Genomic DNA, 14,911 nt, shown 5'->3' on the forward strand with positions numbered 1-14,911 from the left:
ATGGGAGAAGGTGAGGACAGTGTGGTCCCCCCATCCATTATTCCTTGTGCTGCTGGTGGTGTGGCTGTCATGGGGGTCCTGGCAGTGGCAGCAATGAGTCTCGCTGGCCTGCTCTGCTCTTGCCTGGTGGGTCCTGCCCACTGGGCTGCGGAGGCAGCTCCTATCCTTGTCGGTCCAGCCAGGCTACAGCCCCAAACCCACTGTGGGTGCATAAATTGGGGGGGAGGGGGAACATGCCCTCCCGATGCATTTTCTTTTCTGTCCTAGTTTATCTTCATTATTTCAATTCCTTGATTTAAAACAAAAATTGATTTGCCTCAATTTCTTTTTGCAGTTGCTGGATTTGGAATGGATCCTGACTTACAAATTGATCTCATCACAGAACTGGACCTTGTGAATACGACCACTGGAGTTACGCAGGTGTCAGGACTACACAATGCCAGCAAAGCATTTTTATTCCAAGGTAAATCAAACAGCTTCATTTCACTAGGACAGCCCCTGTCTTTATGAATTACTGAGAGTCTGGATGTTTAACTTAAGGTCTGTAATGTGCTTGCATTTCACTATGGCTTATGCTTATCTTGAAGATATTGTATGTCTTACTGTGATTAATGTGATGTTTTTAAAGGAACTGTATCGGGTAGCTTACATCAGTAGGCACAAATTTCAAGGGAAACATTTTTAGGTAGGTGCAAACATTTTCCTCAGTTGTTTTCAACCAAATCCTTTGCAGCAGTTTCCTGGCCTGGACCCAGTCCTACCTTGACATTTTTGCCCATGTACCCATACACCATAGGAGTTGTGTGAAAAGAAGAGGGTAGTCATAGAGTCCTTTGTCAGTGTATTGATATTGATTAGTACTATATCAGACTCCAGACTATTTCAGTGGGACTCCTTGCATGAAAAGGGTACATAATACCATATTTTTGACTGTCCAAGTTGAAACTGGCACAAAGTAAGTTGAGAACATTCCTGGGGAAAAAGTAACTGCTTTGTTAAGTAATTACAGGTCATTTACCTCCAGCCTAGCCAGTTTAATATGAATAAATAAGATACCTATCAGAAAATCGTATTGGAAGAACCCTTTAGGAAAATTATGCAGCTTTCACCCATACTTCATGATATTTCAAATCACATGGTTTGTGCTAATTCCTAGATGCCAGAATCATTAACATCTGAAATGTAGGCATCATTACAACTATGAGATATTTAGCTTTTGATTTCCTTCCTAAGAATTCAGTTTTGCATTTTGTGCTGGAGTACTATTTAGGTAGCTGAGGTGACCTGTGTTAAAAGCAGGTCTCTGCAGACTACAGTCTTAATTAGTTTAAAATATTTTAAATTTTTCAATTGAGGTTTTGTGGTGTTAACTGAAATCACATTGACAAACTGTTACTGTGGGTCTTCAGTGTGGTAGTCAGTCTTCATGGAAAAGCGAAGAGGCCAACATGGGTAATCCAGGAGTTTTTGAAACTATTGAGACTGAAAGAAAATTTGAAAGGATAGTGATAATGGATGTACAGTTCTTTAGTTCCTTTTGTACTAGAGAACCCCAAAGTACTTGTAATTTTCTTTAGGTTTCTAAGATAAAAACTTTACACATAAGTTTATCTGCCTCTGAAATGCAGACAGCTCTAGGGAAAAACGTGCTTGGACAGGAAGTGAAGAATACAGTTTAGGGTTTGGAGTTGGTATGCAAAATTCTTTGAAACCTAGATCCCCAGGAACAAATCTCTTCATGCGTAAAGCTCATGTGCTTGAGCAGTCACCTCGTGTAAATCCTTTTTCACCAAGAGGCCAGGGTAGAACTGCTGTCTGTATTTAGGTGTCTGTGTATAGTTTTAGTCAGGAATGGGTCTGTGATGGGACTCTTGACCAAGCATCCCCAGTTGTTCCTCCTTCCTGGAAGAGCTCTATGGGAGACCCCTTCCCTGATGCCGTGAGACAGAGTGCAGATCCCAGATTACCCTGATTGTTTTGGGGTGACTTCCCTGGTTGTACATATTATTTTTTTGTTAATTGTCAGTAGTATGCTTGAGGCTGAATAAGATAGAAACATTCCCCTTCATTAGACAAAGAAGCTTTCTTTAGGACAAAGGGTATCAAGCTCATCCTTCTACTTCCTTGCTTTTTTCCCCCTTTTTCTTTTAGTTGGCTAAGTTTTATTTAAATGTAATGGCTCTCTTGCCATCTTCTACTGATATATTAAATCTAGTATCTTTACTGTGTTCTATTCCATGTGTAGTAAAATCAGTGGAAAGAAAAGGTAATAGCTTAATTGTAGGAAATGGAAAAGAACATAATTTTTTTTTTTTTTTTACCTGTAGGGTAGTTAGTGTCTTCCAGGTAATTCCTGGATATATTATATGTACACATAGTATATACTTCCTTGTACAGGAGTTTTTCATTTGGGCCATGAAGCCAGTTGCAGTCCAGATGGTGTACACAGATCAGCCATGTACTGAAGCCAGAGTACGCCCTGGACTGGACCTGTGTGTTGCATGCAGCATGCAACTCCAGCCCTTGTGCTGCATGCACATGTGCTGGCCCTGCCTCTGCCCACTGCATGTGGGATTCATGACTGGTGTGGAGTGCAGGCCCAGTCCAGGTGTGTGTTGCAGAGCACCTGCTCTGGACCAGCTCTGTGCACTGGATCTGGAGCACTGGGCTGGTCTGTGGGCCCGATCTGTGCTGGTTCTGGATGCAGCCTATAGGGCTGCTCCGGTGTGGGTGCCCCATGCAGTGCACACTTTGAACTAGTCTCATGTGCAGTGCATGGGGCTTGTCCGAGACCCACAGGCAGCACCGTGGATCAGGTGATATGGCCTGCAATCCGGAGCAGCCCTATCTTTGACACCCTTGCCTTAGGACGATGACTTGACCTTGCTTTAGACCTTTTGGTTCAGGCTAATTTGTTCTTTGTTTGATGCTCATCTTTCTTTGCTGGTGCTTAGATGTTTATCAGTAGCTGACCCACCATTGTGTTAAATAATAATAGAGCTTTTTTTTTCTGCACTTGAAACTCCGGGGACAATTTACAAAAGCTTGAATTTGGCTACACTAGATTGGAATACTGAACTATTAGAATCACTGATCTTTGTATTTGATTTGCTTAATTTTACAGTAGTTCTTCAGCCTTACAAACCTTGTACATGTTGGAGCATCCCCAAAATGACTATCTCAGAAAATGCTAGGAAAGTAGCACCTAAGTTTTAAAAACTGCAGTGTTCTATGAAGCATATCACTAATCCACTGCAAGATGTACCTTCTTTTCTATGTTCTCTAAGAAGTGATCCCTTCTTTCAGAAAGGCTTTGATCATTTATTGTTGTGCTCTACTGTTTAATGCCTGCTTTTCTTTTCTTTGCTTTACTTACTTGTTACACATTGCAGTAATATCTAGTATCTGTTTCTCAGGGTTCTGGCAAACGTTTATTTAATGGCATGATGGAAACTGATTCCACATGTACACGGTAAAGAATTGCAATTTTGGGATCAGGGGTCAGATCCCAGTCACTTTGGGCACCTATACATGTGCAGCAAGTCTGCTCCCATGCACTGTAATTACAGTGCATGGGAGTAGACTTGATTAATTGAGTCTGCTGAAGCATGGTAATTACTGTGCTCCAGCAGACTCCAGTGTCACATGTATCAGCATACCCGTGCTGAAAAATGGCAGCAGGGGCACTGATACACATGTTGCTCTGGGTGTTTTAATTAGAGCGGCTCTCAGAGCCTCTAATTAAAGCCCTCCCCCCACACACACCCATGGAGCATGTGTATCATTACTGTGTGCCAGTGCACAGGGAGTCAGGGGTTATGACTTCACCAAGGATTTCACCTATGAGTTGAAAGCTTGGTGCCTGCAGCACTGTATGCAAGGCTGACAGTCAGCTGATTGTTGGCCCCAGCCTGGCTAGGTCTGGGTCTGGTCCAAGACTGTGAGCTCTCTAGGGTCCAGGTTCAACCACTGGCTGATTGTTGGACCCATCCTCAAACAGTTTTGTTTCTGGTTCACCTGGGGCTGTTCAGGCAGGCAGTCAGCTGACTGTCAGCCCTGGTGGGTTCAAGGGCTTTCCCCACTGAGGTCTTTAGTCCCCATACCTTGCATCTTTGGTGGGACTGCTGAGCTTGGGTTAGAGGCTCCCAGCTGGGGGAGCTGAAAGGCTGCCAAGTGTGTGGGGTTTAAAGTCTCTGTGCAGGAAGTCCTTTATCTCCCTCTGCTGGAAGCCTCTGATCCCCCATGCCCAGAAGCCCTGCCAGAGCAGCTGGGCATGGGGTTTAAATTTCCCACTGAGGGAAGCCTTTTGGCTACCTTATCTAGAGGCTCTGAGTTCTCTTTCCCTCCACCAGGGCAGCCCTGGGCCGAGTTGGGAACCAGGACTACATGGAAGGCCAGTGCCCACTGTCAGCTGATTTCAGTCATTCTATTTTTCTCACCCTTCAAAAATGCAACTACCTTTCAAACTTAGAAAGAACACCGAAGAAAGAAATCAGAGAAACTGTTACTCTTTATTCAGTTCTGACCTGCAGTGTATTATGAGACAGACTGCAATGTTGTGTGGTTACATGCAGTAACAATAGATACTAAAAATTTATGTTCTTAAAATCTCACCTTAAGAAAGTTTAGAATTTAGCTCTAAAAGGAACCTTCCAGACCACTGAACCCAGTCCTTTCTGCAGGTCAGGATCCACAAGATTGTTTGGCTAGCACACCACGGCCACAAAGCACACTAATCCTCCCTGCAAGAATTGCCAGCGATAAATAGCAGGGAAAACTAGGGTGGTGCCAACTGCAGTGGCAGGGAATTTATGTTAATATATGTTCTTATGATTTTGGAAAAAAATAGTTCTGTACAGCAGAGGAAGGCCAAAAGAAAAAAAAGTCCAACCGTTATGATCAGGAAATATTTTTCTTATCCCAAATGCAGTGATTGGTTTGATCCTGAGGGCATGAGCAAGACCCTCCAGCCAGGCACTGGAGACCTTCTGATACCTGTTAGGAACATCAGCACATTTTGGCCAAACTCCATTAACTGTTGCAAATGTCCAGTGCTTCAGAGGAAGGCAGGAAAGAAAAAAAAATGAAACAAATGAAAGCAACCACTTCTACTGCCAAATAATACATTCATGGAAAGTTGAGGGAAATTCTTTCTGGCCCCTGCAGGAAACCAGCAGAAACCCTGGACCATGGGATTACTAGAACCCTCTTGTACAGAGATGGAGATGTATTTCAGCACCATCAAAGGCATATCAAATACTTGAATCCATGTGTCAGATGCACTGATTAGTGCTGAAACAATACCCCTTTCCCATTGTGCTATCCCTTCCATACTCTTGTTGAACTTCATTTCAGAGCCCTTCAGGTACCTTGCATCCCCTACTTTGTTTGAGAGACCATTCCAAAATGTTACTCCACTGATTGTTAAAAACCTTTTTTAAAATTTCTAATAATTTCTAGTCTATCAGCTACCTTATGCTGTTAGTGTCCTTTAAATTAAATAGTTCTTCTCCTCCTCTGATTGGGACTATAACAACAGAACATGAAAAGATTTGGCTTATTTAGTCTAGCAAGAGCAAATGTTCAGGGGCCAGGAAGAATTTCCTTCAGTCCTTCAGTTTCCTTCAATTCTTTCTTCCATGCATGCTTTATTTAGAGTCTGGTTTTGTTTGGTGATAAAAGTGGTTACTTTCATTTGCTTATTTTTATACATCTATCTGAACTTTTGTTTTGCAAGGCTAAATAAGCCAAGCCTTTTAATCTTCTCTTATAGGATAGGTTCTCCATTCCCCTAACCATCCTAATCACCCTTCCTTGTACCTGCTGCTGTTTAAATTAAGCTTTCTTTAATGTGGATATCTAGAGCTGTACACAATTATCTCAGTAGACTTCCCTATAGTTAATAAAAATACCCCAGATAGTATGACCTGGAATTGCTTTAGTGTTTTAGAGTCACAACATACTGACAGCACATGGTTATCCTGTGATTGACCAGTATACCTGGGTTCCTTGCTTTCTTAGTTGCCTCCAGTCTGTGACCCCCACTCTTTTAACAAAATCTTTAGATTACCTCCTAAATGCATGATTTTTCACTTCATACCATTCTGTTTTTCTAGTCTACAAGGTTATTTTCTTCTTTTTGTGTAATAATCTAATCCCGCTCCATGTTGGAAATGTTCTACAGTTTTTGTCATTGGCAAATTTCATAAGAACAAATTTAATTCTACCAAGATCACTAATGAATATAGAAACAGGTTGAGTTCCAAGACTGATTACTGAGAAACAACAGTAGTAACCTCACCTCAATGTGATAACTCTCCTTTCCATACAATGTTAGCCATTTCCTTATCTACCTTACAATTATCTTATCCAGTTTAGCTAAAAAAAATCTTGTGAGGCATAGTATCAAATGCTTTGCTTAAATCTAGATAAATTAAGTCCAATATATTACCTTTATTTAAAAAGTCAGTCATTGTTTCATAGAAGGATATTAGATTGTTCTGACATAATCTTCTTGGCTAAATTCTTGTTGCATTTTTCCCACTTTCTCTATACCTCCATATCCTTGATTTTTCTTCCTTCTAATAATAGCTGTTCTAAGACCTTGCATAGAATTGAAGTCACACTGACAGGCCTGTAAGTGCTGGTGTTACTCTTGTTTCCTTTTTTGAATCTAGATATGGAGCCCCCCTTCCTCCCCCCCAGTTTTGCCACCATAAGCAATATAAGATTTGCTTTCATCTTAGATGTGGTAATTTCCATTACTTTATCCTTGCTCCCATTTGGTATCATGATTATTATTCACATTTGCATCCCTACTGAAGGTTAAAGCAGTCACTTCATGGGTCAGTCCTAGATTTTTTTTCATCCCCACCTGATCTTTGGTTTACAGTGGTCCCACTTCTTCCTTCTTTGGGTCTCTTAAGTAGATCATCAAAGAGTCTTTTGCTGTTTGCTTTTAATTTTCTTCAAAAGGTCCATCACATCTGAACTTTTGGAAGTTCTCACTCTATTTCTGCACTTTCTGATGTTACTGATCAATCCTGTTTTCCATTCTGTGTAGATTTTTTGCTGATTTTAAGGTGTTTGTTCATCCACGTAGGTCTGTAGTCCTTTCTTGCCATTTCTCCCCTCGTTTGGGATGGAAGCACCATAGTTAAACTAGGGTTGTCAAACAAAAACATTGATCATGATTAGTTGCACGATTAAAAATATTAGTTGCAATTAATTGTAATTTCAATCAAACATTTAAATACTCAAAATTATGCACAGAAACACTCAAAATTATGCAAAATTATGCAGGTACTTTGTATGGTTCAGGGGTGGGGGTGGGAGTGTGTGTGTATGTTGGGGGGAGTATTTGTGAAGGTGTGGGGGGCTGTGTGTGTGGGGTTTGGAGCCTGGGGAGGGAGGGGTCTCTGCATACTGTGGCAAAATATGGGGGTACTGTGGGTAAGGAGTGAAGGGCAGCAGCAGGGGTGGGGTGGGGGGCTGTGGCTTGGGAGTGAGGGGCAAACATAGAGGCAGATGGACAGGCAGTGCTGTGCCAATAAGTCTGTGGAGGGGAAGGGGCAAGGCGGGGGAGATCAAGCCCCCCATGGTGACTAAGGGGTTGGGCCAGGGGCAAGGGTAGTCCTTGGGATGATTGGGGCTGGGGTGGGTCATGGGATGGAGTCGCGAGCAGCTCATGCAGGGGTATGGGTGGGGTGGCTCCCCACACCCTGAGGGAGGCTTGAGGGGCACCTTCCCTTCTTGGATTTGTGCATGGGGCAGAGGCAGGCTGCCCGCTGTGGGCTGTGGCTCTGCACCCTGCTGCCTTTGCCCTGGGAGCTGCGTGCTGTCATGTTGTGCCTCTTGCTGCTGGGCAGGCAGGGGATGTGCAGCGTGGCCAGCATGTGGCGCTCAGGGCAAAGGCAGCAGGGCTCAGAGCCCCAGCCTGCAGCAGGCAGCCTGTCTCTGCCCTGCGCACAAGTCCAGGGGGCACATGCCCCACATACCTCCTCCAGGGGCATGGGAGCCGTGTCCCCTCCTACGCTTCTGCGTGAGCCTCCCACAGCTCTGGCCCATGTTCTTCCCTGAGCTGTCCCAGGGTCCTATTCAACCCAGCACCTGTCTCTGCCTCACTGTGAGGGCCTCGATCTGCCCCCTGCTCCCCCTCCACAGGTTTACTAGCGCGGTGCTGCTCTATGTGTAGTGTGCAGGCTATGGCTGCTTGTATATGTCTGTGTTCCCCTGTCCACCCCTAGCTGCAGCTCCCTGGAGTCCAAAACCAGGCTGCCCTGCGGTCCTCTGCGCTGCCACTGCTTCCCTGCTGGCTGGCTCAGAGGCAGCAGAGCGGAGCCCAGGCTCAGGCTCCAAAACCATGTGCACAATTAATGCATTAAAAAAAATTAACTGAAGATTGACAGCCCTAACTTAAACTGTAGTTAGTTCAGAGTAACCCTCAGGCCTTAATTGTAGTTAGGTAGAGTGATGCCAATCTAGAGTAATTTGAATTAAATCAGTGTACTTTGTTTTTACCATCATGTTGTAAGACTTAGTCCTGGGTTTGGGACTTCATTGTAATACAGTTTTACAAACTTAAGGACAAATTCAACCTTGCTATCATTGGTGTGCTTTCAAGGGTAAGTATGTGTCAGGCAGCCTAGGTACTAGTACAATAGCCTTAATGTGAGCCATTGGACAAACCTAATTTATCAAATCATTTAAACATGTTCTTAACATTAGTCATGTGGGAAGTCCCATGGAGCATGCCCTTTAAACTGGTTAGTAGAGGATTTCAGTTGATAAGTGAGTGATTAGCACCTATAGAAATTAGGTCCTTCACTCCGTTTCATTTTCTGCTTTTGTAAATGGAGAGGAAAAAAGCTTGGGGCTATGTCTAAGGGGATAACGATCAATCAAAAGTATGTGAATATCAACGCTGACCATTTAAAGGGGTAAATGTTGCACCTCTATTAAAAGATTTTTAGGAATCCACAAGTGAAAAAAATGTTGAAAACTACTGGGTTAGAGCACTCAGACAGGAAATAGAAGCCTCAGGTTCAGTCCCCTGCCTAGCCTACAATCTCTCATCGTGCAGGAGTGTGCCCTAATTGCCAGACTGTAGGCTTTTCTGGTTTAGGGGCATGCTCCACTACTGAAACTGGTCCACTGTGGAGAAAAGAATTCAGTAGGACAGCAAGCAGCAAAAAGGGGGAGGATCCTGACTTTGTAGCCTTGTGATTAGGTTCTGGGTTCTGGTCCCTACACGCATGATTGCTCTATTTTACGTGAAACGCACATTGGTTAAAATACAGAATTTTTTACTGGAATTTGGGGCTTTTCTCTCCTGCCCTGACATATGAACACCAAAACCAATAAGCTATGGTGGGAAGCACCATCACAAGTGTCTTCTCCTTTTCTTTTTTCCTTTCCTGCTATGCTTTAGATGAAAAGACAGTGTCTTAGTTCTTTGAAAGAACGGTTGTAGCACCTTCCTTCAGGAGAGAATCCTGCGAGGAGGATCCCAAGTGGACAGAGATTCCTTCTCGCACCCGGTCACCTAACTCCAAAAAGGGGCAGCTCCGTTCTTTATATTTCCTGTTGGCTAACTCTAGGCAGCTACCTGTTGGGTATGTTGGCTTTAGATGACTCCTTCCTGGCTGTTTTGGATCCAGTTCTTAATTCTCCTTATACCTTGTACAGTGAGGATTCGTGGTGTTGGGTTTCACTGCAGGGGAAAGGTGCTAAAACTTGAAGCAGTTTAAGAAGAGGTAAAATACATCAATTCTGGATGAGCCATATTACTATGGGCACGTTTATATTGAAGTCAGTGTTTTCAGATTTGCTCATCCCTTCCATGTGGTCAAGGAGATCAGGGTCTGACAGCAAGGAGAGGGGGAAGGGGCTTCGAGGGGAAGAAGTTGCGGCAAAGAGCAAGCCGGCTATCTGATCGATCACTTCCTCCCCCTGCCTTTATTTTTTCTGCTGTAGCAGTGGGAGATGGACAAATTCAAAGAAAACCTCCATTAAGGAGATAACGTTCCTGCTGTATGCAGTTCCCTGGTATATTTTAATCTGCAGTTGTGGCATGTCCTTATTTATACATATACAAAAAGTGATGTGGAGAACTGTAAAGGTTTTGGGCTAGGTATGCTCTGCTATTGTAAATTAGAGTATCTTAATGGAAAATAACAGCTTTTTCATACCTGTTAACATTAGGGCTTAAGATCTGATACATCTTGATTTACTAGGGTTTGGGACCTCGTGTCTCATCTCCCCCCAACAATCCTCTAAATCAGCCAAAGAAAAAGCCAACACAACCCTCCCCACCAACCTTGGTGAAACACAAGATTCCCAGTTTCCTCTTGTTCTGTCCCTATGAGAGTCTGAAACTTAATTTTATCTTTGGTCTAGAACTGGGTAATGTATGCAGACCAATATAGTTTGTGGTGAAACAAAGAAACAATTTGTAAGATATTCAGTTACCTTTTATGAGATTTAATTACAACTATGAAATCTGCTCAGAGCTCTGGAATGTTTGTTCTAAAGCAGATGGATAAATGGGAAGAGTGCAGGTAAGGCAATTAAGATTAATAATTAATGGAATTAATATGTAGTTCCAGTATGTATTAGATGAGTATTACTCTTAAACAAGGGTAAAAGGAGGAACTACAATGTGGAAACAGGCACAAATGGGTGTCATGTGAATAATGGCGTTATGCTTCTACTTGTGGTCCCAGTGAGGCCATTCATACAGTAAGTAAACCTTGAAGCACTGACACGTCTGCAAGGCAAAGTGTAGCCTTGCCATTCAGAATGGAGCTATACTTAAAAAAGCCCCCAAAACCCAAAAAACTAAAAAAAAAAACCTCCATGGGTTTCAGTAGATCCATGCATGGTCCACATTGCTTATTTCTCTGCCTTCCCAATGTGGAATTTCAACAGTTTCCTCTCGACTGCTGTGTCTCCTGTGAACTGAAGTGGATTTTGAAGCACCTTCCCTTGGAACAGTAGTACTAATTGATTTATGTTTCATAATGAATAGAATGACATGGCCCTCCTGGCTTCCGTGATAATAGTTACTGATACCTTGTTGCTCACTACACATGCTTGCTGCCCCTTGGCTCAGACCATGGACACATCGTTAGTCTTGTATAGATATCACTATCAAGAGGGATCACCACCACTGAAAAGTTAGAGGAATTTTGGCTGTGCTGCAACATTCTGGCTTGTTCGTAAGCATAATTTGGCCCTTTTATATTACAGGCAGGACTGGTAGCACTGCCTGTTTTATAGGAAGATTGCCTGACTATTTCAATTATAAGACCCTATTATCAGTTCTTCATAACTTTTCCAAAATTTAACTATTCAGGCTGCAGTTTTTGTATCTCAGTTATCTGCTTCCTGCTAAACCAGATGGTTTATCTGTATCTGAGAAATGGCTATGGAAAAATATATTGCTTTGGAAGTTGGAAGAATTCTAGTGCTTTTACAGTATGGAGGAGGAACTTGAATTTTCAGTGTTTGGTGGAGTTTGATATTAGATTTGGTGTGCAGGGGAGACAAGACAATGGGAATAGGGTTTGCAGCTAGTGAGTTGGGGAAAAGAAGGGGGTGGGAAGAACGCTCTGATGAGAAGTCAGAGTAGAGAGAGAGACCTTAATGTCAGAGAAACAAAGAAAACAGGATCACTGATTTGATAATTTTTGAAAGGGACAGTGGGCATGTCTACATGGGCTCCTATGGCACCGTTGTTACTATGCCATCATTTAGTACTTCCTTTTGGAAGTACTAATGGTGGTGCAGTAACAGCCCATACTGCGCTGTGTGCACCGTGCACAGTTATTTTTAGCTGCTACATCGTTTTAGCGATGTGCTGTACCGCAGAAGCGCTTTGCTACAGCTTTGGCTACGTAGCTTTGGCATCATGGTTTTTGTTTGTGGATGCTACATTGCCAGTGTCACATGTAGATGTGCCCAGTGTGACTAAGCACTAATCCAAGTATTACACTAGTTAGGGTGCATAATCTGGATGAAGACTGGGTGGAGGAAAATAATAGACCTGGGAAGGTACTGGGACTTGCTGGATAAGGACACTGGGAGTGGGAACAAGAGGGAACGCTCAGATTTGGGGAGAATGGATTGGGGAGTCTGAAGTGCAGAAATGAGCATGTGGTGGAAGTCTAGGATGCCATTCAAATTTTGAGGATTTGAGACTGGGACTCGGTAGGTAAGGAGAATGAGACTGATGAAGAAAAATTTGTGGGGTAGAGACAAGACTGGAACAGGTAGAAAGGATCAGTTGGGCGGGCAAGTGTGTGCTAGTAGCAATGGAACCCAGGATCTGAGTCTCACCCTTTCTGCTCTCTTCAAAAATTTGTGAAACCTTATGGGCCCATCCACATGAGCATGCATGTGCACATTGTGGTGTCTCAAAGGCTTTTGAGGCACTGCAAAGTGCACCCCATGCACATGATTCAGTTCTCTGTGCTGCATATTTGTAGCATGGAGCCAAATTTAGATACTGGCAAATCCCAGTATTCAAAAAAAAGTGCCTAAAAAAGCAGCACTGCTCATGTGGCAGCACTGTGCACCACCTGAAACCGGCCACAGCTGTGCTCCAGATGCAGACCAGGCTCCGTGCCCTTGGATCACTGGCCCTGAAGCCCTGGGAGGCCACTAGGACCCTAGGTAAGGCTGGTGTGGGGCCAGCTCAGGTGCTGGCCCCAGCTTCCCCTACCCAACCCGGGGCAATTTGCCCCACTCCACAGTGCGCGTGCAGGGGCATTCCCCGGGGGAAAACTAGCAGAGATAGAAATATGTGCTGCTGCTAGTTGTTCCTGTGGGAACGCACATGTGTGCTTGTCTGGATGTGTCCACTGTATCCTGTCCTCCTTTACTGTTGGTCCACAGAGCATATGATAATGTCCTACTGCTATCGGTTATCAATTAATGCAAAGCTCAGTGATCTATATAGCAGGTCTAAAGGTTCCAACTCTTCCATTGAACCTTGTATGTATCCATATAATGCCATATCTATTGATCAATTAATCAATCAATAGATATAGATATCTTTTTTTAATTTGCTTTTTTAAAAGCCCAAGAAATTACAAACTTCCAACCTTATATTAAAACACATTATTAAGATTGCAGTGCTGAACACTTAAAAAAATCAGGAAATACCAAATTCAAAATTGCTAGTGTAACCATAATTCTGCCCTCTTTTATGCATATAGTATTATTAGAAGTGGGATGATTTTCTTCCAGAAAACTTTAGTAAAAAATACAGATTTGGCAATACTTAACATCTTTAGAATATATGTTGATTTTTGCCAAATTTATTGCTTAGAAAAAGATTATATTTAAAAGAAAATTTGGAAATATTTTTATTTTTTTTCAGTTTAATATTAAAAGTAATCTGGCCTTTTTTTGGTTAAATATTTTATTTTAAAAACGTATTTTTTGAAAGTTTGAAATTGATACAACTATGAGTTTTTTAAAATGCATTTTGATTGATTAGACATTTTTTGGCATACTTTGATACACCAAGACATTAAAAAAAATTTTGTCAGTCCAAGCTAGAGTCACTCTTTCTGCAATTGCTGAATAAACTCCCCTTAATTGTCTCTTATCTCTAATTATTATGCAGTCTTTAATTACCTGTAATGTAATGCCTCTCTCTCTCATTCTGGAGATGGACTAAGGTCGTGTAGTAAAGGACTCAATTTGTTGGATTTCTGCCTCATTTGTCCTGATTGTTATAAAATGTCTTGAACGTGAGTGAGAGGATTGCAGAAAGAAAGGTGATGGTCTCATGTTTAAGGCGGTAGAATACTGCCTACAAAAGTTCCAATATAGTGCAGATCTTTGGAACCTGAATTTTTACAGGTGGTCATTATTGTGTGTGTCTCATTTTCTGGCATGAGACTCTGGGGTCTAATTTACAGAAATGCTGATGACCACAGCTGAAGTCAACGGAAACTGAGCTTTGAATATATGAGATGCTATTATAATGCTAACTACTTCAAAAATCAGTGTTTAAAATTGGGCGTCCAAACTTAGTGGAGACTTTTGAACTCAGTCTACTTCTGTCTTATTTTTTCAGCTGTAAAATGGGGATACGGATACCCCTTGTCTCACAGCAGTCTTGTGCAAATACATTCATTTATGTTTGTGAAGCATTTGGATGCTGTATTGATGAGTTGCATAGAAAAATTCATGAGGAAATGAATTATTCCATCTTTAGAGGAGGGTTTGAGTAGTGTTCAGTAAATAACCTATAAGGCCATGCATTAGACAATGGGATAAAACAGCATATTAAAAAGCTGTTCATTGAATGAACACCATTCATTCTGTGAACTTCATGAGGCAAGAGGTCCTGAAGAATAAAATAATATGTGATCGTGTAATTAAAGGGTTTGAATTAGGGTTGTGTGGACTGCTTAAGTCTGGCATTTCCCAACTTGTATTCTTTGAATGCATTTTTGTTTTTTCAGCGTGTTTTTTGCATTTAATTATACATACTATATATAGTATACATATATATGTATATTATGCATTATATATGTGTGTATAGTATTATATATATATATAAATAAAATAAATGTGTGTGTTTACACACACTATATATATATTTATATATATAAATAAATAAAGTACATGTGTATACACACACACAAAGACATATGTGCACATGTATATATTATATATATGTGAACATATTGATTATGTATATATGGTAATGAAGTCATCTAGCAAAATCTTTGAGAGCATACAGCTTCAGCCTACTTCAGGTGAGTAAAGTGATATAGATTCAGTTTAGAAACTGCTAGGAGGAGATAAATAAGATACATTATCTTGCAGTGGAACAAATTTAAAAGTCACTCGAGACAATTACTCAACAAGGCTCTGGAGATAGAGTAGCCTT

The 14,911-nt window shown here is 41.9% G+C and overlaps 1 protein-coding gene across 1 annotated transcript in view; it reads left to right on the forward strand.

Annotated features, from left to right (window-relative positions):
* The window catches only part of NELL1 (neural EGFL like 1), a 665,093-nt gene continuing 650,182 nt past the window's right edge, over positions 1–14,911 (forward strand). Inside the window, exons 1-2 of the mRNA XM_019519959.1 lie at positions 1–10; positions 335–463. Coding sequence (XP_019375504.1) covers positions 1–10; positions 335–463 — 139 coding nt within the window. The remainder of the gene's footprint in view (positions 11–334; positions 464–14,911) is intronic.

The sequence above is a fragment of the Gavialis gangeticus genome, unplaced genomic scaffold (assembly GCF_001723915.1).
Source record: "Gavialis gangeticus isolate Ggan-Ray unplaced genomic scaffold, GavGan_comp1, whole genome shotgun sequence".
Taxonomy (NCBI): domain Eukaryota; kingdom Metazoa; phylum Chordata; order Crocodylia; family Gavialidae; genus Gavialis; species Gavialis gangeticus.